This window comes from Megascapheus bottae, chromosome 2 (assembly GCF_031878675.1).
Source record: "Megascapheus bottae isolate mThoBot1 chromosome 2, mThoBot2.hap1, whole genome shotgun sequence".
Lineage (NCBI taxonomy): Eukaryota > Metazoa > Chordata > Mammalia > Rodentia > Geomyidae > Megascapheus > Megascapheus bottae.
This window is the reverse complement of record NC_143510.1, coordinates 156,371-182,571: the sequence shown is the minus strand read 5'-3', so window position 1 is coordinate 182,571 and position 26,201 is coordinate 156,371. Positions and strand designations below refer to the sequence as shown.

Sequence of the window (26,201 nt, the reverse complement as noted above, 5' to 3'; positions counted from 1 at the left end):
TGGAAAGAATTTACTTGTAGTGGTGTGTATTGGTGCACAATGCCTATAACAAAATGACTGCTTAAAAAGTTCCTTTAAAAAAGCAGAAATGAGACGGGGAGTTTGGCCTAGTGGTAGAGTGCTTGCATAGCGGTAGAGTGCTTGCCTAGCATGCACAAAGACCTGGGTTCCATTCCTTGGAACCCACTCCATGAATGTGGTCATTCATAGAAAAAGCCAGAAGTGGTAGAGCTCTAGCCTTGAGAAAGCCCAAGGTCATGAGTTAAAGCCCCAGGACTGGCCAAAAAAAAAAAAAAAAAAAAAAAGGCAGAAATAGTTTTCTTTAAACTCAAGTTATAACCTATTACTCAAAATGTATTTTTCGGGGCCGGGAGTTTGGCCTAGTGGTTAAAGTGCTTGCCTAGCATGCATGAAGACCCGGGTTCGATTCCTCGGTACCCACATACATAGATAAAAGCCAGAAGTGGTGCTGAGGCTCAAGTGGTAGAGCTCTAGCCTTGAGAAAGTCCAAGGACAGTGCTCAGGCCCTGAGCTCAAGCCCAGGACTGGCAAAAAAAAAAAAAAAATGTATTTTTCTTTGAATTTGTTAAAAAAAAAAAAACATGGTTATATAAAGGTGATGTACAAGTGAGGGTAATGAGTATATTTCTTTCTGGACAATGTCACCCCTCCCTTTCCCCCTTTCCTTGTTCTCTCCCATTCCCCCGACCCCACCTCATAAATTGTGTAGTTTAAGCTGGGTGCCAGTGGCTCAAGCCTGTAATCCTAACTATTTGGGAGGCTGAGATCTAAGGACTGAGGTTCCAAGCCTGCTGGGACACAAAAGTCCATGAGACTCTTATCACCAATTAACTACCAGAAAACTGGAAGTGATGTGGCTCAGGTGGTAGAGCACTAGCTTTGAGCTGAATAACCCAGGGGACAGTGCTGAAGCCCAGAGTCCAAGTCCCACAACTGGGGAAAAAAAAGTGGTGTAGTTTAGTAAAAATGTATATGTATGTATGTGATTTTATATATATATATGTATATATATATTATATATATATATATATATATTTTTTGTCGGTCATGAGATTTGAACTCTTGGCCTGGGCATTGTCCCTAAGCACAGTGCCACTTCTGGTTTCCTGGTGATTAACTCGAGATAAGAGTCTCAGGGACTTTAGTGCCCAGGCTGGCTTTGACTCGAGAACCTCAGATCTCAGCCTCCTGAGTAGCTACGATTACAGGTGTGAGCCACCACACCTGGCTTAAAATGTGTTTCTTTTTCTGTTTATTTTTTGGTTTTTGGCCAGTCCTGGGGCTTGAACTCAGGGCCTGAATACTGTTCTTGGGCTTTCCTCAAGGTTAGTGCTATAGCCATAGCACCTACTTCCAGCTTTTTATATATGTGGTACTGAGGAATCAAAACCAGGTCTTCGTGCATGCTAGGCAAGCACTCTACCACGAGGCCAAACTCCCTGCCCCTAAAATGTATTATTTCCTCTTCCCCCCCCCCCCCCTCTTCATGGGGCTTGGACCCTGGGCCTGGGCGCTGTCCCTGAACTCTTCAGCTCAAGGTTACTGACCTACCTCTTGAGCCACAGGCCACTTCTGGTTTTCTAGAGATTAACTGGAGATAAGAGTCTCACAATCTTCTGTGTCTTTAGTGCCCGGGGCTGGCTTTGAACCTGATAGTAAGATCTCAACCTGAGTAGCTAGGATTATAGGTGTGAGTCACAGGCACCCAGCTTAAACTAACAACTTATGAGAGGAGGTTTTGTTTTGTTTTTATACCAGTTCTGGGGCTTGCAATTGGGTCCTAGGTGCTGTCCCTGAACTTTATGCTCAAGGTTAGTGCTCTACCACTGAGCCACAGCTTCACTTCTGACTTTTTCTTTCTAGTGGTTAATTGGAGATAAGAGATTTCCATAGTACACTCCCACCCTTTTGTAAATGCAGACTGCTGTGCTCTTCATTGGGATCTGTATAGCTTCTGAATGCTTACTACATCTTAAGTAGCAAAAACATTAGTAAGGCTATTTAAATAGGAATGAATTCATAGTTTATAGTAAGTATGGAGTAGTAGGAAATGAAATTGATTTGACTTGGTTTATAGAAAGCTTTCACACAGCCTAGCAGTTGGGAGAAGTGCCTAGAAAGCCATGAAATTTGATGCCCACTATAAGGTGCCTATGGAGAAATTTGGAGTAAGCTCAGATTTGAGTAGGGTAAAATAATATTATAAACCAGAAAATGAAACAGGCTACTTAATACTACTGGTGTGTAACAACTGAATTCAGGAACAATAACAATAAAAGGCAAGAAGATTTGTAGTATTATCATGATTTGAAATGAGTGGAGCATAAGACACTGAAGTTAGCCAGCCATCAGTGGCTCATACCTGTAATTCCAGCTGCAAGAGGTTGAGATCTGAGGACTGTGTGTGGTTCAAAGCCAGTTTGGATACCAAAATCTATGACACTCTTTATTTCCAATTACAACAAAAACCAGGAATTTGGATTGTGTTTTGAAGCAGGCCAGGTAGGAAAGTATGTGAGTCCCCCCGCCCCCCCCAATAGTGGGGCTTGAACTCTGGGCTTGGGCCAGAGTACCACTCTGGTTTTCTGGTGGTTCATGAACTTGCTTGCCTGGGCTGACTCTGAACCTCAGTCCTTAGATCTCAGCCTTCTTCTGAGTAGCTATGGTTATAGGCATGAGCTACTGGGGCCTGGCTTGTGCATGAGATTTTTTTTTTTGGCCAGACCTGGGCTTGAACTCAGGGCCTGAGCACTGTCCTTGGACACTTTCTGCTCAAGGCTAGCACTCTGTCACTTGAGCCATAGCACCACTTCCAGCTTTTTCTATGTATGTGGTAGTGAGGAATCAAACTCAGATCTTCATGCATAATATGCAAGCACACTACCACTAGGCCAAATGCCCAGCCCCGTGCATGAGATTCTTTTTTCTTTTTTAAATTGTAATTAATAGAAGGGTTACAGTTATATTTGCCAGATAGAAGGTGTATTACTTCACATACACTGATACCCCTTCTCATGTTTTTGTCCCCATTTCCCTCCCCTCACTCCCTCCCCTGTGCATGAGATTCTTAACCAGCAAAATGCCATAAGTGGAACTATAGGTAAAGTGCCAGTCTTGAGCAAAAAAGCTAAGGGACAGCACCCATGTCTAGTTCAAGCTTTGGTACCAGCACCAAAACAGGGAGGGGGAGAGGTAACTGAAATAATGCTTGAGAGCCTGAAGCTTCTAAATGTTGATGATTCACCAAGGTCAAGTCTCCCTTGGATTAACTGCCTGGGTTGCCAGGCAACATCTCTCAGGGACATACTCCTTTGAGGTTTAAAAATCAAATTGTAAGGATGGTGGGTGGAAAATGTCATTTTAGGAAAAATTTCCCATAGTCATACATATCTTGTAACTTGGACTACAGTAAAACTGCACTGAAGGCTGATAGCTGGATTTGGTAAGCTCATATGAGCACTGTGTGTATGAACCCTGTGAGTTCACAGATTTTCCCTACTGATCAGAAAACCAGAAGTAATGAGGAAGTTAGACTACATCTAGTGGTTTTAGCCGTCAAGTGATAAAGCAGACATCTGGAACAAGTAATTAGCTCATAGCAAAAAGAACCTAAAATGAGATGATCTTAGCACTTATACTAATCACAGAATTTGTACAACCATTACCATTTGCTCTCTCTTGAAATCCCCATGATGCAGAAGCTATGTCACGTTGTTCACTGTATCTCTAGCATATTTACACAACACTTGACACAGGACTGACTTTTCAATACATTTTTATTGAAAATAGGTCTAGAAAGATTTTTTTTTTTTTGGTTCATCATGGACTTGGAACTCTGGGACTGGGTGATGTCCTTGAGCTCTTCAGCTCATGGCTATAGCCCTACCTCTTGAGCCACAGCAATACTTCTGGTTTTCTGGTGATTAACTGGAGATAAGAATCTCATGAACTTTTTAGTGCCTGGGCTTGCTTTGAACCACAATCCCCAGTTCTTAGCCTCCCAAGTAGCTAGGATTACAGGCATTGAGCCACAGTGCCCAGCTGGTCTAGAAAGATTTTACAGGGTAAAACAGGCAGCTTCTGTAGGATAGCTTCTATACTGAATATATTTTTTGTACTTTAAAAAATACTTATTTTGGCTATGCATTTTTGTTCTGTTTTTGTTTTGTGCTAGTACTGGGGCTTAAACATAAGGCCTTGAAGTTCTCATTTGGTTTTTTTTGCTCAAGTCAAGAAGAGCTCTACCACTTCAGTCACATTTCCATTTCTGGTTTTTGGTGATTAGCAGGAGGTAAAAGTCTCATGGACTTTTCTGCCTGTGTTGGCTTGAAATTGTGATCCTCAAATCTCAGCTTTCTAAGTAGTAGTTAGCATGACAGGTGTAAGCTATCAGTGTTTGGCTCTGTTGTTATTTACAAAAAAGTCAGTTTTTCACAAGTACACTGGTGCTCTTCAAGTGCAATTCCAAAATGTGCCAAGTAAGATCAGAACTGGTCAAGAGCCTGGGAATTTGGGTTTTTCACTCAGTATAATTTTTCATAGGCACTTTTCTTGCAACATTACACTGCAATCAAAGTGACACTAAGAATTGTTTCTACCAGTAGAAATCTGCTTAATTCTTTTTTGCTTGGTTGGGGTTTCTTTGTGTGCTTGAATTCAGGCCCTGGGTATAGTTGCCCCCAGTTTTATCTCAAGGATGGTATGATCTTTTTTTTTCCTTTGGTGGTTAGAGGTAACTGTTAGATTTGGCTAGCCTTGAACAAACTGTCCAAGGACAGTATCCAGGCCCTGAGTTCAAGCCCCAAGACTAGCAAGAGGGAGGGAGAGGGAGAGGGAAAGGGAGAAGGAGAGGGAGAGGGAGAGAGCGTGCATGACAGGGTGCTGCACCTGCAACCCTAGCTACTCAGGAGGCTGAGATCTGAGGATCACAATTCTAAGTCAACACAGGCAGGGAAGTCAGTGATTTTTTTTGGGGGGGGGGTCATGGAGCTTGAGCTCTGAACTCAACTCAAGGCTACCGCCCTACCCTAGAGCCACCCCCCTGCCCACCTCTGGTGCTGAGTCTCAGGTCCTTTTGAGCCTGGGCTGGCTGTGAACCTCGATCCTCAGGTCTCAGCCTCCACCGTAGCTAGGATGACAGGCGTGAGCTCCCGGCTCAGTGAGATTCTCAGCTTAAACTCACCAGCAAAAATCTCGCAGAGAAGGCGTGGGCCCAAGTGGTGGAGCACCAGCCTTGAGCTTCTGCCCTGGAGTCCAGGTCTCTTGGCCCAGAACGAAACCAAACCAACAACGACAACAAAAATCCCTACACCCCCCCCAAGGCATCACAAATAGAAATACTCGAATCCGAGCACTCGCCATCATCCAGGAGCCCAAACCCACCGCGGCCGCGCCCACCTCGGGCCTGCGCGATAAAAAACCACTTAACCACAAACACCCAAACTCCGGGAGGCCGAAGACCTGGAGAGGATAACGAGAACCAATCAGGTATAGCAATACGAGCAAGTAAAGCCTGGACGGCGAGCAGCCCCGAGAAGCCAGGCCAGGCGGCGGTTCGAGGGGAGGCGGGGCCGAGGACGCCCTCCGCCCGCCCCTGCGCCCGCCTCGGCTGCTCCCCGTTCTTGGGAATACGTCTCTCAGGCTCACGGGAGACCCAGAGGCGAGAAAGGCAGTGACGCGTGGGGCCACAACCCTTACCGAGTTCACCGCGTCTTGGAGCTGCGTGAGGCGGTCCGCCATGTTGTTCCCACACGCCACTCGCGCCGGAGCCGCTGCCGAAGCGCGACTGCGTAGGTTTAGGAGTTGTCTCAGCCAATCACCGAGCGGTGTTCTTGGATGGGGCGGGGTCAAGGCGGAGGCTCCCGCCCTCGGGTGGGCGGGGCCTCACCACGCGCGGCGGAACTAGGGGGGCGGGGCGGGTCCTTGTGTTTGGGGCTGTGGTCACGTGGCGGCGGGGTTGGGGTCCGGCGGGGCTGCGGAGGCCTCGCCGAAAAGGCAGCACGGTGGCTAGCTCACGACCGTCAGTCCCCGGAGGTTGAGGATCTCGGTTCAAAGAGAAAAGTCCTGCAAAGACTTACCTCCAGCGAACCACCCCAGAGTGTCGGAAGTGACGTGATGGTTTCGGTGGCAGAGCGCCAGCTGCGAGCGGAAAGAGGACAGCAGCCAAGCCCCGAGTTCAAGCCCCACGTGTCCCCACCTCACAAGCATCGAACACGCCGAGCTCCCTCGGCCGCGCGCGGACCCGCGGTGATCTGCTGCGCCACGAGGAACGCCGCCCGCCGCGCACGGACCCGCGGTGACGCGCTGCGCTGCCCCGGACGCCCGCCACGCACGGACCCGCGGTGACGCGCTGCGCTCCGGGGCCGCCCGTCCGGCGCTGACCCGCGGCGACGCGCTGCGCTCCGGGGCCGCCCGTCCGGCGCTGACCCGCGGCGACGCGCTGCGCTCCGGGGCCGCCCGTCCGGCGCTGACCCGCGGCGACGCGCTGCGCTCCGGGGCCGCCCGTCCGGCGCTGACCCGCGGCGACGCGCTGCGCTCCGGGGCCGCCCGTCCGGCGCTGACCCGCGGCGACGCGCTGCGCTCCGGGGCCGCCCGTCCGGCGCTGACCCGCGGCGACGCGCTGCGCTCCCGGGCTGCCCTCCTGGCGCTGTCCTGAGGCGGCGCGCTGGGCTACCCGGACCGCTGCGCGGCCCCCGGGAGGCGAGGCGCGCCGCCTTCTCCAGGCTGCCGCCGGGACAGCGGAGCCGGCGCGGGCCCGGAGGCCCTGGGGCAGCAGCGCCGCTGGGTCCCCGTGGTTTCCCGCGGTCTCGGCGCCGATGCAGGCGGCCATGCAGCTCCTGTTGCTGCTGCTGATCCCTGCCGTGCTGGTGGCAGAGCGCGGGGCCGTCGCCGGAGGGACAGTCGTAGGGAACGCCAGCACCAGTAAGCTTCTTCCCTCACGCCCCCACTCCCCGCGTTCCTCCGGTACACGTCCCGGAGGTCAGAGGCGTTCGGGGCGTCAGTCAACCCGTGCACAGCTCGGAACCCGCGAGCACGAATGGAGTGGGGTCCTTCCAGCCACGGAAAGGCCTGTTGACGCCTTGGGGAAAAGGGATCATTAACTCTTAACTTTAAAAGCCACGCTTGTGATTTCTCTTCTCTCCCTCTCCCGCCCTTCCTCTCTTTGCCGGCACTGGTCTAGGCACTGTCTCTGAACCTTTTTTGTTTTGCCCTTAAGCCGCAGCCCCACTTGTGCTTTTGGGTGGTGGTTAATTAGAAATAGTCTTATGGGCTTTCTTGCCCAGTCTGGTTCTGATCCTTGATCCTCAGATCTTGGCCTCCTGAGTAGCCGGGATTACAGGTGTGAACCACCTGTGCACAGCTTGATTTGGGGCTTTCATTGAACACATTGAGATGGGGACCCTTTGCATCTGCTTGGGGAGAAATGAAGACTTCATGGCCAATGGCCCTGACAACTTCAGAAACTTAGATGCTTTTACAAGTTGGAATGTGATTCCAAATCTTACTCGGGTCATGTGCTTGGTGAGAGTGGTTTTTTTGTGTGTGTGTGGGGGGGGGGGGGGTCATGGGGCTTGAACTCTTCAGCTCAAGGCTACCACCCTACCCTTGAGCCAAGCCCCACTTCCCATATTCTAAAGGTTAATTGGAGACAAAAGTCTCAGGTCCTTCTGTGCCCAGGCTGGCTTTGAACTACGATCCTCAAATCTCAACCTGAATAGCTCGGATTACAGGCATGAGCCACCGGGCCTGGCTTGGTGAGAGTTTTAGCAAAAGCTAGTGTGTTAGTATGAAATTGTTTTTTCTTAAACAACAACCAAAAGCCAAGCAGTAATTATTAGAAAAATGGGGGAGAACGGAAGGAAACAGGCTGGACTCCATCTTTCACTGGGGAGGACTGTTTTTTGAGATAGAGCATCGAGGGACATAGCCTTTCTGCAGGCTGAGACTGTGGGAGCTGGGACAAGAGCTGAGTTTTATGAGGTCTGAGCAAGGAGGCAGAAGTTAATGCAAAAGCCAATTGGTTAAGGGAGGTGGAAGGCTTTTTGGCTGGAATGTTCATAGCCAGGCTTAGAATCCCTGCTGGATTCAGGCAGTCTACACTTAAGGCCTGTCTGGTATTTGTAGGCACCTGGGAAAACACGGTGGGAGTTAATCCTTCATATTCCATCTTTGGGTATATAGAAAGATTTGGCTGAGAGGGGAGCAACATACAGTTAGGAGGACAAAGTAGATTCCTATCAGTAATTATGCTATCTGGCAATCATATGCCTTTCAGTGAAATTAAGAGTGTTCTTCTGTTTTGTGTTCATGGCCAAGTTACAGGTCTGAAACCGTATGTGATGTGCTTGAAGCCCTTGGGCTAAGCCAGGCACTGTGAAAAAAAACAGAATTATGAAAACCCCATTTCTCTTTTATAACTTGGTTGTTGTGGTAAAACGTAGATTTTAGTAACATAATAAAGAGGAAAAGTTAGAAGTGTGTATGTGTATGGGTGCATATGCATGTACTGGAACTTGAACTCAGAGCCTTGCTTGGCTGTTTTTGCTTAAGGCCATGCCACTGGTTGCAAGTTACTGCTTTTGGGGAATTACACTGCAAGTGTACCTTTTTGATGCTGGCAATTTGCTCTGGAAGATTGTTTAATGAACTTTTCCCCTCCTACTCACTAAGTCATAAGATCTAATTACACCTCATAAAGTGCATCTTGTGACTCTTCTTCCAGATGACTAAAGGGTGAAGGTAGATGCCTGTCAACTTCTAAGGAATATATTTTGGGTTCATGTACTGGGACTTGAACTCTGATCCTCATTCTCTTGCTTATCTCTTTTGTTCAAGGCCAACACTCTAGTACTTGAGTCATTTCAAGCTTTTGGCTAACTGAAGATAAGACTGTCACAGACTTCTCTCCTGGATGTCTCTGAAGCAAATTTCTCAGATTTCAGCCTTCTTAGTAGCTAGTTTTAGAGGTATAAAGCCCCAGTACATAACCTGGGCAAGTATTAATTGTATGTAAAGTCTAGGGCTTTAACTCAGGGCCTGGGTCATGTCCCTGAGCTTTTTTGCTCAAGGTTACCACTCTACCACTTGAGCCATTGCTACATTTCTGGCTTTTTGGTGGTTAATTGGAGATAAAAAGCCTCTCAGACTTTCTTGGCTTTGAACTGAGATCCTCAGATCTCAGCCTCGTAAGTAGTTTAGGATGACAGGCGTGAGCTACTTACTGCTCCTCACTGGCAGGTTGGATTTTTTTTTTTTTTTTTTTGGCCCCTTTCTCTTTCTGGCCCCGCTCGCTCCGGCCCTGCTCGCTCCGGCCCGGCTAGGCCCCCTTTCTAGCTTCGGCCCCGCTGGCTCCGGCCCGCTCGCTCTGGCCCCGCTCGCTCCGGCCCGGCCAGCTCTCGCTTGCTCCTGGCTCTGCTCGCTCTGGCCCCTTCTCGCTCTGGCCCCTTCTCTCTCTGGCCCCGCTGGCTCCGGCCTCGCTGGCTCTGGCTCGGCTCGCTCCCGCACGCTCCGGTCCTGCTCGCTCCGGCCACCACTCGGTTGGGCTCTGTTCACTTCAGCTCAGCTCGCTTCTTTCTCTCTCTGTCGCCGTCGCCGTCGCCGTCGCCGTCGCCGTCTTGTCTCTGCCACTTTTCCGGTTTGGTTGTGTATGTGGGATACCGAGGAATCGAACCCGGGTCTTTGTGCATGCTAGTCAAGCACTTTAACCGCTAGGCCAAACTCCCGGGCCCCGGTTGGATTTTTTTTTAAGCTGTTCTTTCACTTTAATATCTTTCATTTGTTACTGGGTAGAAGTCTCTTTCTCAATTTAATGCAGATGATAAGCCTTTATTTTTCTCATTAGTTTATTTATTTATTTATTTTTGCCAGTCCTGTGGCTTAAGCTCAAGGCCTGAACACTGTCCCAGCACTACTTCCAGCTTTTCTACATATATGGTACTGAAGAATTGAACCCTGATCTTTGTACATATCATTGCCTGATTTTGTGTTCATGTTTTAGTTTTTTTGGCCTTTGCTGGGGTTTGAACTCAAAACCTGTGAGCTTTTTAGATCAGCACTCTATCACTTGAGCCATACTCTCAGTCTGGTAGGCATGGTAATACATACCTGTAGTCCTAGTTACTCAAAAGGTTGTGACAGGAGGGCTGCTGCTTATTCCACTGTATAAATTCTATCTAATGCTTTTGTAATTTTTCACATAGGGCCTCACTCTTTGCCCAGGCCAGCCTGGACCCAGAACCTCCCTCCTGTGTATACTTTCTGTGTACACTTTCTGAGTATGGCAGGCTCATGTCACCATACTCAGCTCTTTGTTGAAATGGGGAGTTGTAGATTTTTCTACGTGGGATGCCCCTGAATTTCCTTTTTCCCTATTTTACCCTCCTGAATAGCTAGGATTAAAGCTCTTGCCTGAGGTCACATAGTTCAATCATAATCCAAACACATTTACTATGTATTAACGAGGAAATATTCTGAGCCAGACACTTATGTATCAACTGTGACAAAGGCGTGCAGTGCCAGAGGGGAAACCACAAGCCATTAGGTTGCAGTGTAATCTGGAAAATTATGAAATGGCTGTTGGACTGCTAACGTATTTTCCCACAGAAGATAAGTGAAGATAAAACTAAGACTAAAGAGAAGGTATTTATCCTTTGCCTCCTCACCAGATGTATATCTGAACTTCTCAGACTGGACCGAGCATTAGATTCATTTGGAGAGCTGTCTTAAAAGATGTGTCAGTAAAAAGAAATCGGAATTTAAACAAAAACAAAACCTTGTGTTTCCATTTCTTGGAGTTCATTTCAACAAATATCATTTTATATGATCATATGCACATAGCTATCGAGCCTTTGTGATTCCTTCCTAAGAATATCTTCCTTGGGTCTCACTGTGTAAGTGTCTGTAGTCCTGTTTAATTTGTCCTGTCCCAGTGAAATTTTTGTCTTTTACCATCCAGTGTGTTACTTGTAGATTTATAGGCACGTTCTAGTTACAACAAATGAGGGAAACCATGCAGCCCATATTTCTTTAGGTCTGGCTTACTTCACTCAGTATTTTATTCCAGCTGGTTGCAGTGGCTCATGTCTGTAATCCTAGCTACTCAGGAGGCTAAGATCTGAGGATCGTTGTTCAAAGCCAGCCCAGGCACTGAAGCCCATGAGACAAGAGTCTCCAATTAACCATCAGAAAACCAGAAGTGATCCTGTGGCACAAGTTGGTAGCCTTGATCTAAAGAACTCAGGGACAATGCCTCCTCCTCCTTCTCCTCCTCTTTCTCCTGTCCTGGGCCTTGAATCCAGGGCCTGGGCACTGTCCTTGGACTTTCTCACTAGCCCACTTTATTGGGCTAGTGCTCTAATACTTGATCCACAGCACCACTTCTGGCTTTTTCTATGTATGTGGTACTGAGGAATTGAACCCAGGTCATCGTGCATGCTAGGCAAGCACTCTACCACTAGGCCAAACTCCGGCCTTCCTTATTATTCTTTTTATTATACCTTTTGTTTTTATGTAAGTTTATCTTTTAGGGGGAGGGTATGGGAGAGCACAGAAATGGTGGAATAAGGGTGAACTAATTTAGCAGTGGTATTCACTAGATACTATATTGAAAATGAGCTATACAATTTATGAGGGGGGGGGTTGGAGGGAAAAATTGGGAGAGAATGAGAGAAGGGGTGACATTATATCTATGAAGAATTCATGGGGCCAGGAGTTTGGTATAGCAGGCATGAAGACCTGGGTTCAATTCCTTGGTATTACATACATAGAAAAAAGCTGGAAGTGGTGTTATGGCTCAAGTGGTAGAGCTCTAACCCTGAGAAAAAAACCCATGGACAGTGCTCAGGCTCTGACTTTAAGCCCCAGGATTGGCCAAAAAAAAAAAAAAAAAAGAAAGAAAGAAAAGAAAAGATGCATCCCACGGTGCAGTAGTGCCTGCCTATAATCCTAGCTTCTTAGGAGGTTGAGATCTGAGGATTGTGGTTCAGAGCCAGCCCAGGCACCAAAGACCTTGATACTCTTATCTCCAATTAACCACTAGAAGATGGGAAATGGCACTGTGGCTCAAGAGGTAGGGTGGTAGCCTTGAACTGAAGAGCTCAGGGACAACGCCTAAGCCCAGAGTTCAAGCCCCATGAGATAGACAGACAGACAAATGCACGCACGCACGCAAAGAATTGTGCTCATGGGGCCAAGAGTTTGGCCTAGTGGTAGAGCGCTTGCCCAGGTTCGATTCATTGGTACCACATACACAGACAAAGCCAGAAGTGGTGCTGTGGCTCAAGTGGTAGAGCTCTAGTCTTGAGAAAGTTCAAGAAGGGCCGGGAGGTTGGCCTAGTGGTTAAAGTGCTTGCCTGGCATGCACGAAGACCCGGGTTCGATTCCTCGGTACCACATACATAGCAAAAAGCCAGAAGTGGTGCTGAGGCTCAAGTGGTAGAGCTCTATCCTTGAGAAAATCCAAGGACAGTGCTCAGGCCCTGAGCTCAAGCCCAGGACTGGCAAAAATAAATAAATAAATAAATAAATAAATAAACAATTTTTTTTTTTAAAAAAAAGAAAGTTCAAGAATGCCCAGGCCCTGAGTTCAAGCCCCAGGACTGGCCCAAAAAAAAAAAAAAAACAATTGTGTTCATTACGTGATTATGTAACTGTCAACCTTCTATACATTACCCTTATGATTGAAAAGAACAGAAAAATTTGGAATTTAAAAGGAAAACTAAACCAGGGCACTCATGGCTCACTCTTGTAATCCTAACTACTCAGGAGGCTGATATTTTGGAGGATATCAGTTCAAAGCCAGTTAAGGCAGAAAAATTCTTGAAAGACTCTTCAGTTAGCAAAATGCTAGACTAGATGTATATCTCAAGTGGTAGAGTGCCAGCTATGAGTGAAAAAGCCACACCTGCACTTCTGGCTATTCATGGTTGCGTCTTTTTTTTTCATATATTTTTATTGTAATTAATAGAAGGGTTACATGATATTTGCTAGATAGAAGGTGCATTAATTCACATACATTGATACCCTTTCATATGTCTTGGTCCCCATTTCCCTCCCCAGTTAATTGAGTCTTAGAGACTTTTCTGGTCTGGCATCACCATCACCAGGATGTTAGAATGCAGTGTAGCTAGGTGGTGGTTTTATGGGTATATAAACTTCATGTAGTCTTCTCTCTATATGTAGGTATATACCTCTGTATAGCTATATATGTTATATATGATCATATATGATATGACACATTATCATATATGTTAAATATTATATACTATATTAGTGACATATATAAAAATCATTTAAAGTATCTAGGAAAAATGCATAAGTATTTTACTAACCACTACCCTGTTTTACATAAGGAATTAGAGCATGCACAGATGTGAGATCCTGAACTGTTATCCTGGAGTTGGCTACCCAGGGTGGCTGTGAACCGCAGTCCTCAGGTATCGGCCTCCTGTATAGTTAGGATTACAAGGTTGAGCCACCAGCCTTGACTTTTATTTTTTATTGTTATGGAGTATTTGAATTTAGAGGAAAAAAACAGTTGAAAAATGGTTTTCTTGGGAGCTGGTACATAAGAATGTGTTCTTTAAATATAAATCTTCTTTTTTTCTTTTTTAGTGGGTCATGGGGCTTGAACTCAGCCTGGGCGCAGTCCCTGAGCTCTTCAACTCAAGGCTACCACCCTACCCCTGGTCTGGGTGCTGTCCCTGAGCTCTTTAGCTCAGGCTACTGCTCTACTCTTGAGCCAAGCCCCACTTCCTGTTTTCTAGAGTTTAACTGGAGATAAGAGTCTCAGGTCCTTTTGTGCCCCAGCTGGCTTTGAACCTTGATCCTCAGATCTCAGCCTTCTGAGTAGCTAAGATTACAGGCATGAGCCACTATGCCCAGCTTGAATATAAATCTTTAAAAAAATTAATTTATTAGAAGAGGCAATTCAAAATTTCATATGGAATAATAAAAGACCCCGTATAGCAAAAACACTTCTTAGCAGAAAGAACAGCGCCAGAGGAATTTCAATTCCAAACTTTAGACTCTATTACAGAGCTATAATTCTCAAAACAGCTTGGTACTGGCACAAGAACAAGCCTGAAGACCAATGGAATAGAACTGAGGACCCAGTTCTACTAAACCACAGACCTGTGGCCATCTAATCTTTGACAAGGGAGCCAAAAAAGTAGAATGGAAGAAAGACAGCCACTTCAACAAGTTGTGCTGGCAGAACTGGTTAAGCACCTGCAGAAAACTAAAGTTGGATCCTTCTTTGTCACCTTGCACTAGAATTAACTCCAAATGGATCAAAGACCTGGAGGTAAAAGCTGACACACTGAAAACTTTACAGGAAGGAATAGGAGATACACTAGGCCTCCTTGGCATAGGTCGAAACTTTCTTAATAAGGACCAAGAATCACAACAAATCAGAGAAAGGCTGGATAAGTGGGACTGCATTAAACTGCGGAGGTTTTGTATGGCAAAGGACATAGCTAGTAAATTAATTAGGAAGCCTACAGAGTGGGAGAAGATCTTCACCAACCAAACAACAGACAAAGGCCTTATATCTAAAATATATCAACAACTCAAAAAATTGAATCACTCCAAAACTAATCTCCAAAGTAATAACCATCCCATTAAAAAATGGGCCAAAGACTTAAAGAGAGTCTTCTCTGAAGAATGGCCTATAGACACATGAAGAAATGCTCAACATCTCTGGTCATAAAAGAAATGCAAATCAAAACAACTCTAAGATTCCACCTCACTCCAGTTAGAATGGCCAGGATCAGGAAAATGAATAATAACAGATGCTGGAGGGGATGTGGCCAGGAGGGATCACTACTACACTGTTGGTGGGAGTGCAAACTTGTTCAACCACTATGGAAAGCAGTATGGCAGTGCCTCATAAGGCTAAACATAGAACTCCCCTATGACCCAGCAATTCCACTACTTGGCATTTACCCAACCATCCAGAAACAAGGGCATACTAAATCCACTAGCACAACAATGTTTATTGCAGCACTATTCACCATAGCAAAGATATGGAACCAACCTAGATGTCCCTCAGTTGATGAGTGGATCAACAAGTTGTGGTATTTGTACACAATGGAATTCTATGCTGCTGTCAGAAAGAACGACATTGCCCCATTTGTTAGGAAATGGAAAGATTTAGAAAAAATCATATTAAGTGAAGTAAGCCAGACTCAAAAGAACTTAGGCTCAATGGTTTCCCTCATTCGTCATAATCAGTAGAAACCTTGGGCTCTACTAGCAGAGATCTGCAATAGAGCAAAATCTTGATACATAAGGCCATATAGTATGAAGCTAATTGAAAGGACCTCCAGGATATTGAAACAAAAGCCATATAATGAATGATTGTTGTCCTTAATGTACTATGTTGTCTCTCATCTCCTTTGCTGTCCCTTGGTTATCTCATATTGTTACAGTATCTCACTTTGTTATCTGATATATTGAATTTATTTGTATTTGGTTATTTGAAATTTGATAGGGAAGGGGGGAAAACCAAGACGGGTGGGGGAGGTGGGGGGGAGGTTAATGGGTATCAAGACATGTGAAAGGGTATCAATGTATGTGAATTAATACACCTTCTATCTGGCAAATATCATGTAACCCTTTTACTAATTACAATAAAAAATATTAAAAAATTAATTTATGCTGGTACTTGGGCTTGAATTCAGGGCCTAGGCACTTGTCCCTTAGATTTTTCACTCAAAGCTACTGCTCTAACACTTGAGCCATACCTGCACTTTTGGCTTTTTGTTGATTAATTGTAGATAAGATTCGCTGACTTTTTGCTCAGGCTGGCTTTATAGTAGTAGCTAGAATTACAGAGATGAGGCACCAGTCCCTGGCTGAGTATTAAATTAGTATTCTAATATGTTTATAAATGTGATTTCTACATATTGGTATTATAATTGTTATATGGTAATGTACTATATGACATATTAACATGTCATTTCATCTCAGTACAATGTACTAATGTAATACCATTATAATACTATAATGAAAGGTTTTCCATTGTACTATGTTTGATATAGTATGTGGTACATATATATATATGCTTTTTTTGGGGGGGGTCATGGGGCTTGAACTCTGGGCCTGGGCGTTGTCCCTTAGCTCTTCAGCTCAAGGCTACTGCCCTACCCCTTGAGCCACAGCCCCACTTCCTATTTTCTTAATGATTAATTGGAGATAAGAGTCTCCCAGGCTGTCTTTGAACCATGATCCTCAGATCTCAGCCTCCTGAGTAGCTAGGATTACAGGTGTGAGCCACCACACCTACTATACCTGGCAATATGAGGTATATATTATCTGATATATACTGTCCTAGCAGAAGTATGGTAGTGTAATGAAAGGTTTTTTTTTTTTTTATCATTGTAGGTTTTCTTGAATTTTCTGTGGGGAAATTTAGTTACTTTGAGCTCGACAGGCTTTTTCCCAAGGAGGCCATTTTGCGTCATATTTCAATCAATGTGACTTTTCTTCTCTTCCAAATACACTCACAATATCAGAATACAACTCTTTCCTTTTCTAAGGTAAGTACAGAAAATAATCTCACTAAAATCCCTGTGTTTGTATTTACCTTATAAGCATTAGAATTAGATGTCTTTTTATGGTTTTAACTTAGTGTCTTAAATTAAATTATTTGTGTTTTATTTTTGTTTCTTTTTCAATCAAGAAAGAGCTGTAGGAGAAGTGATTGACCTGGTGTGGGCCCTCAGGTCTTTCTGCAGTTTGGCAACATCTGGCTCAGCCTGGAGAGCTGAGTTGTGGTAGAGAGACTTCTCCCTCAGCCATGGCAAGTTTAAAACACTCAGCCAGTGCAGCTAAGGATCAGAGTGAGGGTGTGGCTCCCATAGGGTAGCATCAGCCTTGAGCAAGAGCGTGAGGGCTTTGAGCTCAAGTCTCACTCCTGGCACAAAAGAACAATAAAAAAGGACCTGCCATTTATGGTAACCTTTTACAAAACTGTCTCTATTTAGACTAACTGGCTTCTTTAACTAATGAATGAGTTTCACTAGAACGAAAGGATTTCTTTAAAAATTTAAATTTGTTTTGGGCATTTATTCAGAACATCATGAGCATTGTCACTTGCACATTCATGTTCATTGCTGTCCTACTCACAAGCTATGGAAACGGCCCAGGTGCCCTACAGTGTGTCCAAAAAATGTGGTACCTATACACAATGGTATTTTATACAACCATTAGAAAGAATATTATGTCATTTGCAGGGAAATGGATGGACCAGACAGATGGTAAGTAAGGTAAGCCAATCTCAGAGAGACAAATGGCACATGTTTTCTCTCTTGCAGACTCTAGACCTAAAATATCCTGGAACACGATAAATTAAACAGGACTCTAGGCATTCACACACTAAAACCAAAGGAGGATACTTTTAGGAGAGAAACAGGAAGTCACAATGCCAATGAGCATCTGAGCGTATAAAATATTTATCAAGAAGAACTCTTTATTGCTGTTTAGTTTTATTTTTGTCTGTTTATCTATCTTTGGAAGGGCAAGGGTGCACAGAAATGGAGGGGCGAAGGGTAAACAAATGTAGCTGTAGTACTCACTAGACACTGTTGAAAATGAACTGTACAACTAATGGTTGGGAATGGGAGTGAAAAACTGGGAGAGTGTTCAAAAAGAAATGTAGCTGGGCGTGGTGGCTCACACCTGTAATCCTAGCTACTCAGGAGGCTGAGATCTGATGATCACAGTTCAAAGCCAGCCACTAAAGATCTTGAGACTCTTATTTACTCCAATTAACGAAAGAAAGAAAGAAAGAAAGAAAGAAAGAAAGAAAGAAAGGCACTCTTTACTTGACTTATGTAACTATAATCCAGAGGGAGTTATATTTTATAACAGCAGAAAAAATTTAAAAAATGTTCTAAGACTGTCTTAGAATATTCTATAATATATATTTGTAAAAGTGAGTATTATATACTTACATATATTTCGAATATATTTATATGTATATAAGGAATATATACATTCTAGAACATGCTAGAATGTATACTTTTTATTTTCCAGTCCTGGAGCTTGAACTCAGGGCCTGTGCACTGTCCTTGGGCTTCTTCCTCAAGGCTAGCACTCTACCACTTGAGCCACAGCACTACTTCAGCTTTTCTATGCATGTGGTACTGAGGACTCGAACCCGGGTCTTTGTGCATGCTAGCCAAGCACTCTACCACTAGGCTAAACTCCCAGCCCCAAGGCTAGTGGTTCTTAAAGCCAGAGACTGCTGAAGTGCAGATATTTTTTCCTAGGCATAAATATAATACATATCATATATAAGATTATATAAATATGTTATATAACATATTATGTCAATGTAATAAATATATACTAGGTAATGTATTGAATCATATATAATACATTATATGTATGTTAATATAATAAATACTCCTGTATAATGTGTTATGCATACAATGTGTATAGTATATATTAAGGATAGCAAGATATTTAGTATACAACATATAACATACTAGTATATAATGGATACTATGTTACATGTAGCATATAATAGTACAATTTAGCATATATATACAATATAACATAATACTGGATATAATATTAATTATATAATGGTTTACTAAAATTCACTGATCAACTTATTTCTTTGGAGTCTCTTGTTCAAACAAAGAAATTATAGCATTCAACTCATCTAGTTTGGTACCATGTTTGCAATAGTGTTTTTATTGCATGTCATATATATTATACACTACTATATATTTTGTATAACATGTATAACATTATATACATATTACACACAAATGCTTATGACCTCACCCATGCGAAATATACTCTAAAGTCTTACAGGAACATTTGGAAACTCAGTGGGACATCTTATCCCTAGTTAAGAATCCTGTCTTTGGCCAGGCGCCTGTGGCTCACGCCTGTAATTCTGTCTACTCAGGAGGCTGAGATCTGAGGATCAGGGTTTAAAGCCAGCCTGGGTATGAAAGTCCTTGAGACTCTTATCTCCAACTAACCACTAGAAAACTGGAAGTGGCTAAAGGGATAGGGAGGTAGCCTTGAACTGAAGAGCTTAGGGACAGCGCCCAGGCTCAGAGTTCAAGCCCCAGGATTTTGGGGAGAAAGATCCGTCACAGTAGGTGAAAAAAAAAGGTAGTAATTGTTACCAGTTGCTAGTGACTCATACCTGTATTCCTAACTACTTGGAAGGCTGAGATAATGGAATCTCAGTTCAAAGGCAGCTTAGGTGGGAAAGTCCAGGAGACTCTTTATCTCCAATTACGGAACAAAATCCAGAAATGGACATGTGGATCATGTGATAGAATACTAGCCTTGAGGATTCTCTCTCTCTGTCTCTCTGTCTCTGTCTCTGTCTCTCTCTTTCTCTCTCTCTCTTTCTCTCCCTCTCCCTCTCTCTCTCTCTCTCTCTCTCTCTCTCTCTCTCTCTCTCTCTCTCTCTCTCTCTCTCTCTCTCACACACACACACACACACACACACACACACTATTGTTCATAAATCAGTCTATGGTATTTTGTTATAATAGCCCAAATTTGACCAAGACATTGATGTTTTGTTTTGTTTTAACCTCGCCCCCACAATGATGTTTTATAAAGCATTCTCCAGGTATTGTGTAGAATAGAGACATACAGGAAAATAATTCTTCCTGAGGATGATTATTTTGTCTCCCCCTCTTCTTCTTCCTCCTCCTCCTCCTCCTCTTCTTCTTCCTCCTCCTCCTCCTCACCCTCTTCCTCCTCCTCCCTTTAGCTTTATGACTCAAGGCTGATGTTCTACTCCTTAGGCATACCTTCACTTCTAGCTATTTTTCTGGTTAATTCTAGATAAGAGTCCTACACTTTCTTGCCCAAGCTGTCTTGGAATTTTGGTTCTCAGATTTCAGCTTCCTGTGTAGCTAGAATTACAGGCATGAGCCTTCGGCACCTGACTTTTTGTTTCCTTGTCTTCCGAAGATGAGTAGGGAATGCACTTTGTTGCTTAACACCTATTGATGATGACTTCTCTTTCTATTTGCAGACTATTCTTCCCAATACCTCAGGGACAGGAAGTGACAGAGGCCTGGTTTTCATTCTTAGACCAGAGCAGACTGTGTGCACATGGTACTTGGAGACTCTAGAAGAGAAACCTGTCCATAACATAGCCATCCCCCTCTCCTACTCAGAAGGAGGTAACCTTTCTGCTAATCTGTGGGTTCTGTTTAAGGGACAATTTTCTATTAGGATTGTTTATTACACATACACACATGCACACCTTTTTTTTTTCTGGTTGTAGGGCTTGAACTCAGGGCCTGGGAGCTGTCCCTGAACTCTTTTGTTGAAGACCAGTGCTGTGGGTACTACTTTGAGCCCAGCTTCATTTGTTTTTCTTGTGGTTAATTGGAGATAACATTCTCACAGGGACTTTTCTGCCTGAGTTCACTTTGAACCACGATCCTCAGACCTCAGTCTCCTGAGTAGCTAGGATTACAGGTGTGAGCCACCAGCAACTGGCTTATTATAAATAGCATAAATGTCATTTCTTTAATCAGAACTAGTTGCCAGACGAGGAAGCCAGAAACGTAGCAAGACGTAAGTAGCTAGAAAAATATTTGTTTGTTTTGTTTCTGGTCCAGGGGCTTAACCTCAGGGCCTTGGCACTGACTCTGGGCTTTTTTCCCTTGAAGATAGCACTCTATCATTTTAACTACAACTCACTTATGGTTTTCTGTTGGTTAACTGGAGGTAAGAGTCTCAGGAACTTTCTTCACAAGCTACCTTCTCACTGTGATCCTCAGATCCCAGCCTCCTGAGTAGCTAGGATTACAGGCAGGAGCTGCCGGTGCCTGGCTTGAAAAACACATACATTCACTCATAAACTAAGTCAGCAGCCATTGTTAAAACAGTAACAGAAAGTCAAGACACAGTTCTAAAAGTTGCTCTCAACTTTTGGGAGAGGAAGCAGTAAGCTTAGAGATCTGAAGATGTAGTCAGGTGTCAATTCCAACTACTCAGGAGGCTGAGATCTAAGGGTCATGATTCAAAGACAGCCTGGGCAAGAAAATGTGTGTAAGATTGTTATGGCCAATTAACAACAAAAAGCCCAGAGTGCAGCTGTGGCACAAGGGACACAGTGCCAGCTGCCCAGGCCCTGAGTTGAAACCCTAGTACCATCATACACACACAAAACATTCTAAAGTAACTTGTTTTTCCTCTAGATCCTATCCCTGGAGGCTGTAATTTGGAGTTTGACTTAGATATTGACCCCAACATTTACTTGGAGTATAATTTCTTTGAAATGACCATCAAATTTGCTCCAGCCAGTGTTGGCTTTGCAAGGTATAATGATTCCCTGATCTTCCAAAGCTATTTAATAACACTCATGACTATTTACTAAGCTCTCAAATTCATAATATTTTATAGTAAAACTAGAAGTTTTGATTTTTGTGTGAAATTTCCAGATGTACCCTTCATTATCAATGTTTAGCTGTGATTTGTATTTACTATTACCCCACCTTTGTTCAAACCCACGGCTTCATGCATGCTAGGCAAGAACTCTACCACTAGACCACATTCCTGGCCCCATAAAGCACCTTTTAAATATAGAAAGCAATAGAGGACATTGGCAGCTCATGCCTGAAATCCTGGCTAGAAATCCTAGGATCACAGCTAGCCCAGGCAGGAAAGTCTGTGAGACTCTTATCGCTGATTAACCAGCAGAAAGCCAAAAGTAGAGGCATGATAGAACATCAGCTTTGAGTGGAAAAAGCTAAGCAAGAGCTAGAGGCCCAGAGTTCAAAGTCCAGTCCTCAATCCCCTCAGATCTCCTGAAATTAGAGCTTCTGGTACTTTTTTGTAGATGGTGTTTTCATCAAGGAGGTTGATGCTCAGTTTTCTTGGTTGACTTTAGAGGTGTAACTCCTCCACCGTGTGACACGGAGGAGGGTCAGGACTTCCGGTGGAGGTTACAGTATGATGTGTATCAGTATTTCCTGCCTGAAAATGACCTCACTGAGGGTACACTGCTCCAGCATCTGCAGAGGATGGCTCAGGTGCCCCAGGTGCGGGCCAGTGCTGTCAAGGTAAGTGATTCTCAGTGTTTGTGTTACTAATCTGGGACCTCTTTGTAAGAGTATAGTTCATCCCCTGCAATATTAGCAGCTGCCAAATCTGGAATGCGAGGGTTGAAGTTCAAAGCCAGTCCAGGCAGGACAGTTCTTAAGACTCTTATTTCCAATTAACTAGAAAAAAGCTGGAAATGGAGCTGCTATTTAAGTAATAGAGCACCAGCTTTGGATGAAAGAGTCAAGAGACAATGTCTAGGTCCTGAGTTTCAGCCTCAGTATCAGTACCAGAAAAGAAAGAAAGAAAGGAAGAAAGAAAGGAAGAAAGAAAGGAAGAAAGGAAGAAAGAAAGGAAAGAAAAGGAAGGAGCTAGGCGGTGGCTCACACCTGTAATCCTAGCTACTCGGGAGGCTGAGATCTGAGGATCAAGGTTCAAAGCCAACCCAGACTCAAAAGGACCTGAGACTCTATCCCCAATTAACCTTTAGAAAATGGGAAATGGGGCTTGGCTCAAGGGTAGGATAGTAGCCTTGAGCTGAAGAGCTCTGGGACAATGCCCAGGTCCATGGGTGGGTGGTAGCTTGAGTTGTAGAGCTCAGGGACAGTGCCCAGGCTGAATTCAAGCCCCATGACCCACACACACAAAAAAAGAAAAGCAAAAAAGAAAAATCTAACCACTAATTGTGTATTATTTTTGACTTTAGGTGACTACCCTCACCGCTAATGATAAGACAGAGGTTTCCTTTTCTTCTGCCCCTGGCCAGGGAGTCATATACAATGTCATTGTCTGGGATCCCTCCTTAAACACTTCTGCTGCTTATGTTCCTGTTCACACGTATGCTTGTAACTTCCAGGCAGTAGAGGGTGGTTGTGCTTCCCTAGGTGAGTATATGGATTTAAATTTTGATAAAAAAAAACAAACGAAACTTTTTTGGCTTTGCAGATCACTTTCCACTAGTACAGATCGATCGTAAGAATGTTCAAATATGGTTTTATCTAGCGCCCCACTCCACCCCATTTGTTTTTGTCTTGGGGCTTGAACTCAAAGCCTGGTTGCTGTCCCTTAGCTTTTCTTTTCTTGTGTTCTCCCCTTCCTTCCCCCCATTTTTTTTTTGACCAGTTCTGGGGCTTGAACTCAGGGCCTGGGCACTATCCCTGAGCTTCTTTTGCTCAAGTCTGGCACTCTACCACCTGAGCCATAGACCCACTTACAGCTTTTTCTGTTTAATGTGGTACTGAGGAATCAAACCTAGGGTTTCATGCATGCTAGGCAGGCACCATAAAGCCCTATTTCAGACCTGTCCCTTTGCCTTTCTATTCAAGACTGGCTTTGTTACTTGCAGCTAGTCCTCTACCACTTGAGCCACAGTTTCATTTCTAGGCCACACTCCCTGCCCAGCAAATGTCTTATGAGTTTCCAGTGTTCCATTTTCTGTTCAAGGCCCTGGAAAATAAGTGTGAATAATACAATCAAAAGACCTGTGCTGTGTACTATTACATTGACTTGGAAGAGATCATATAGACGAGATAAGGTACAAGAAGAAAAACATAGTAGGAAAGGGAGATTATGTGAGCCTGTAATTCTAGCTACTCAGGAGGCTGAGATCTGAGGATTGAAGTTTGAAGCCAGCTTGAGCAGGAAAGTTTGTGAAATTCATCTCTAATAGACTGCTCAGAAAATGCCACAAGTGACATGATAGAGCACCAGCCTTGCACAAAAGAAAGCTCAGGGCAATGCCCAGGCTAAATTCAAGCCCCAGGACTGGCAAAAACAAAGCAAAACAAAAGTTCTAATTAAGGGAGAATATATCCTCATAGGGTGTCAATTCAGTGGTGACAACTGATTATTAGGTAGTGATGTTACCATTTTCCCTCATCATGAAGTAACTCATTTTTACTTTGAGTCTTTTGGGGAACTTTTTTGTGTGTGGTGGTACTTAGGTTTGCCCTTAGAACCTGGATGCTGTCTTGTAACTTTTTTGCTCAAGGTAGTCATGGGGCTTAAACTCAGGGCCTAGGCTTCTTTTTGCCCGAGGCTAGTGTTCTACCACTTGAGGCACAGCACCACTTCTGGCTTTTTCTGTGTATGTGGTACTGAGGAAATGAACCTGGGGCTTCATGCATGCTAGGCAAGCACTCTACCACTGAGCCACATTCCCAGCCTCACTTCTGGCTTTTTGCCAGCTAATTGGAAATAATCTCAGAGAGGGCTGGGAATGTGGCTTAGTGTCAGAAGTAAAGTCCCTAGACTTTCCTGCCTGGGCTGGCTTCAAACCAAGTTCCTCAGATCTCTGCCTCTTGAATAGCTGGGATATCACCAGTGCCTGGTTTCCACATTGCTTTTTCATTTTAAAGCCTCATGTATCATAACCTTTAGTGAAACTATGTTGGAGCTATCTCCTGTGTTCTTATTTCAGTCACTCCATTGTCTTTTTTGTTTTGGCCAATCCTGGGGCTTGAACTCTGGGACTGGGCATTGTCCTTCAGCCCTTCAGCTTTCTCAAGGCTAGCACTCTACCACTTGAGCCATAGCACCACTTCTGGCCTTTTCTGTGTATGTAATACCAAGGACCAAGGAATTGAACCCAGGGCTTTGTGCATGCTAGGCAAGCACTCTACCACTAGGCCTTCCTTTGTCTTTTTTTTTTTTTTTTGTGGGTCATGGGGCTTGAACTCCAGCCCGCTGTCCCTGAGCTCTTTAGCTCAAGGTTACCACCCTACCCTGGAGCCAAGCCCCACTTCCCCTTTTCTAGAGGTTCATTGGAGAGAAGAAGAGATAAGAGTCTCAGGTCCTTTTGTGCCTGGGCTTGCTTTGAACCTTGATCCTTAGATCTCAGCCTCCTGAGTAGCTAGGATTACTGGCATGAGCCACCGCTGGCTTGTTTTTTTGTGGTTATGGGGCTTGGACTCTGGGCCTGGGTGCTGTCCCTGAGCTCTTCAGCTCCAGGCTACCGCCCTACCCCAGGGCACTCTGCCACTAGGCTATGCTCCTAGTTCTTTTAATTGAGGACCCCCTTCACCCAATTTTTTTTTTGTAGTTTTTTTTTTTTTTTTTTGCCAGTCCTGGGCTTGAGCTCAGGGTCTGAGCACTGTCCTTGGACTTTCTCAAGGCTAGAGCTCTACCACTTGAGCCTCAGCACCACTTCTGGCTTTTTTTCTATGTATGTGGTACCAAGGAATCGAACCCGGGTCTTCATGCATGCTAGGCAAGCACTTTAACCACTAGGCCAAACTCCCGGGCCCTGTAGTTTATTTTTGAACCAACAAAACTCCTTTAGACAAACATGGTCCTTTTTTTTTTTTTTTTCACTTGTTAGATTTGAATTCAGGGCTAGCACTCTACCACTATGAGCTATAGCTCCACTTATAGTTATCTAGCATTTACTTGGATATGAGTCTCATAGACTTTATTACTGGGCTGGCTTTGAACTGTGATCATCAAATTTTAACCTTCTGAGTAGGTAGGAGTACAGGTGTAAATTACCAGCATTAGGATGGCAAACTTTACTTGCCTCCACCAAATATACCCCTGTTATTAATAATGCCCAGGGGAATAATATACCACTGTTATTAATTTGTATTTTCTTTTTCTTTTTTATTTTTTTTTGGAAGTCCTAGGCCTTGGACTTAGGGCCTCAGCACTGTCCTTGGGCTTTCTCTGGACTAGAGCTCTACCACTTGAGCTATAGCACCACTTCCGGCCTTTTCTATGTATGTGATACTGGGAAATTGAACCTGGGTCTTCATACATGCTAAGCAAGCACTCTACCACTAGGCCAAACTTGTGGCCCATTAATTTGTATTTTCTTAGTGTGTGTATGTGTGTGTGTCTATTTTTCTGTCTGTATGTGTGAGTGCACTATTTCTGTTGAGGGACTTGAACTCAGGAACTGGATATTGCTGTTTGTTAATTAGTGTCTTAGGGACTTTCTTTTCCAGATTGGCTTTGAACTGAGATCCTTAGATCTCAACTATCCAGCACTTGGCTGATATTTCATTTTTATAAAATTAGTCATTGGCTGCCAAGCACAGTAGCTCACACCTATAATCCTAGCTACTCAGGAGGCTGAGATCTGAGGATCATGGTTCAAAGCCAGTCTGAGCGCTAAAGTCTGTGAGACTCTTATATCCAATTAGCCA

General features: G+C 44.3%; 1 protein-coding gene across 3 annotated transcripts in view; it reads left to right on the top strand.

Annotated features, from left to right (window-relative positions):
* The first annotated feature begins 6,747 nt into the window (after positions 1 to 6,747).
* Tm7sf3 (transmembrane 7 superfamily member 3) overlaps positions 6,748 to 26,201 on the top strand; it is a 32,696-nt gene continuing 13,242 nt past the window's right edge. Inside the window, exons 1-6 of one of the 3 annotated variants that reach the window (XM_090318965.1) lie at positions 6,748 to 6,942; positions 16,405 to 16,559; positions 20,039 to 20,189; positions 21,216 to 21,336; positions 21,908 to 22,079; positions 22,766 to 22,943. In XM_090318965.1, the coding sequence (XP_090175091.1) occupies positions 6,837 to 6,942; positions 16,405 to 16,559; positions 20,039 to 20,189; positions 21,216 to 21,336; positions 21,908 to 22,079; positions 22,766 to 22,943 (883 nt within the window). In that variant the 5' untranslated portion in view covers positions 6,748 to 6,836. Of the gene's footprint in view, positions 6,943 to 14,239; positions 14,324 to 16,404; positions 16,560 to 20,038; positions 20,190 to 21,215; positions 21,337 to 21,907; positions 22,080 to 22,765; positions 22,944 to 26,201 lie in introns of those variants that run through there. The other 2 variants (XM_090318957.1, XM_090318974.1) reach the window with 2 other exon arrangements.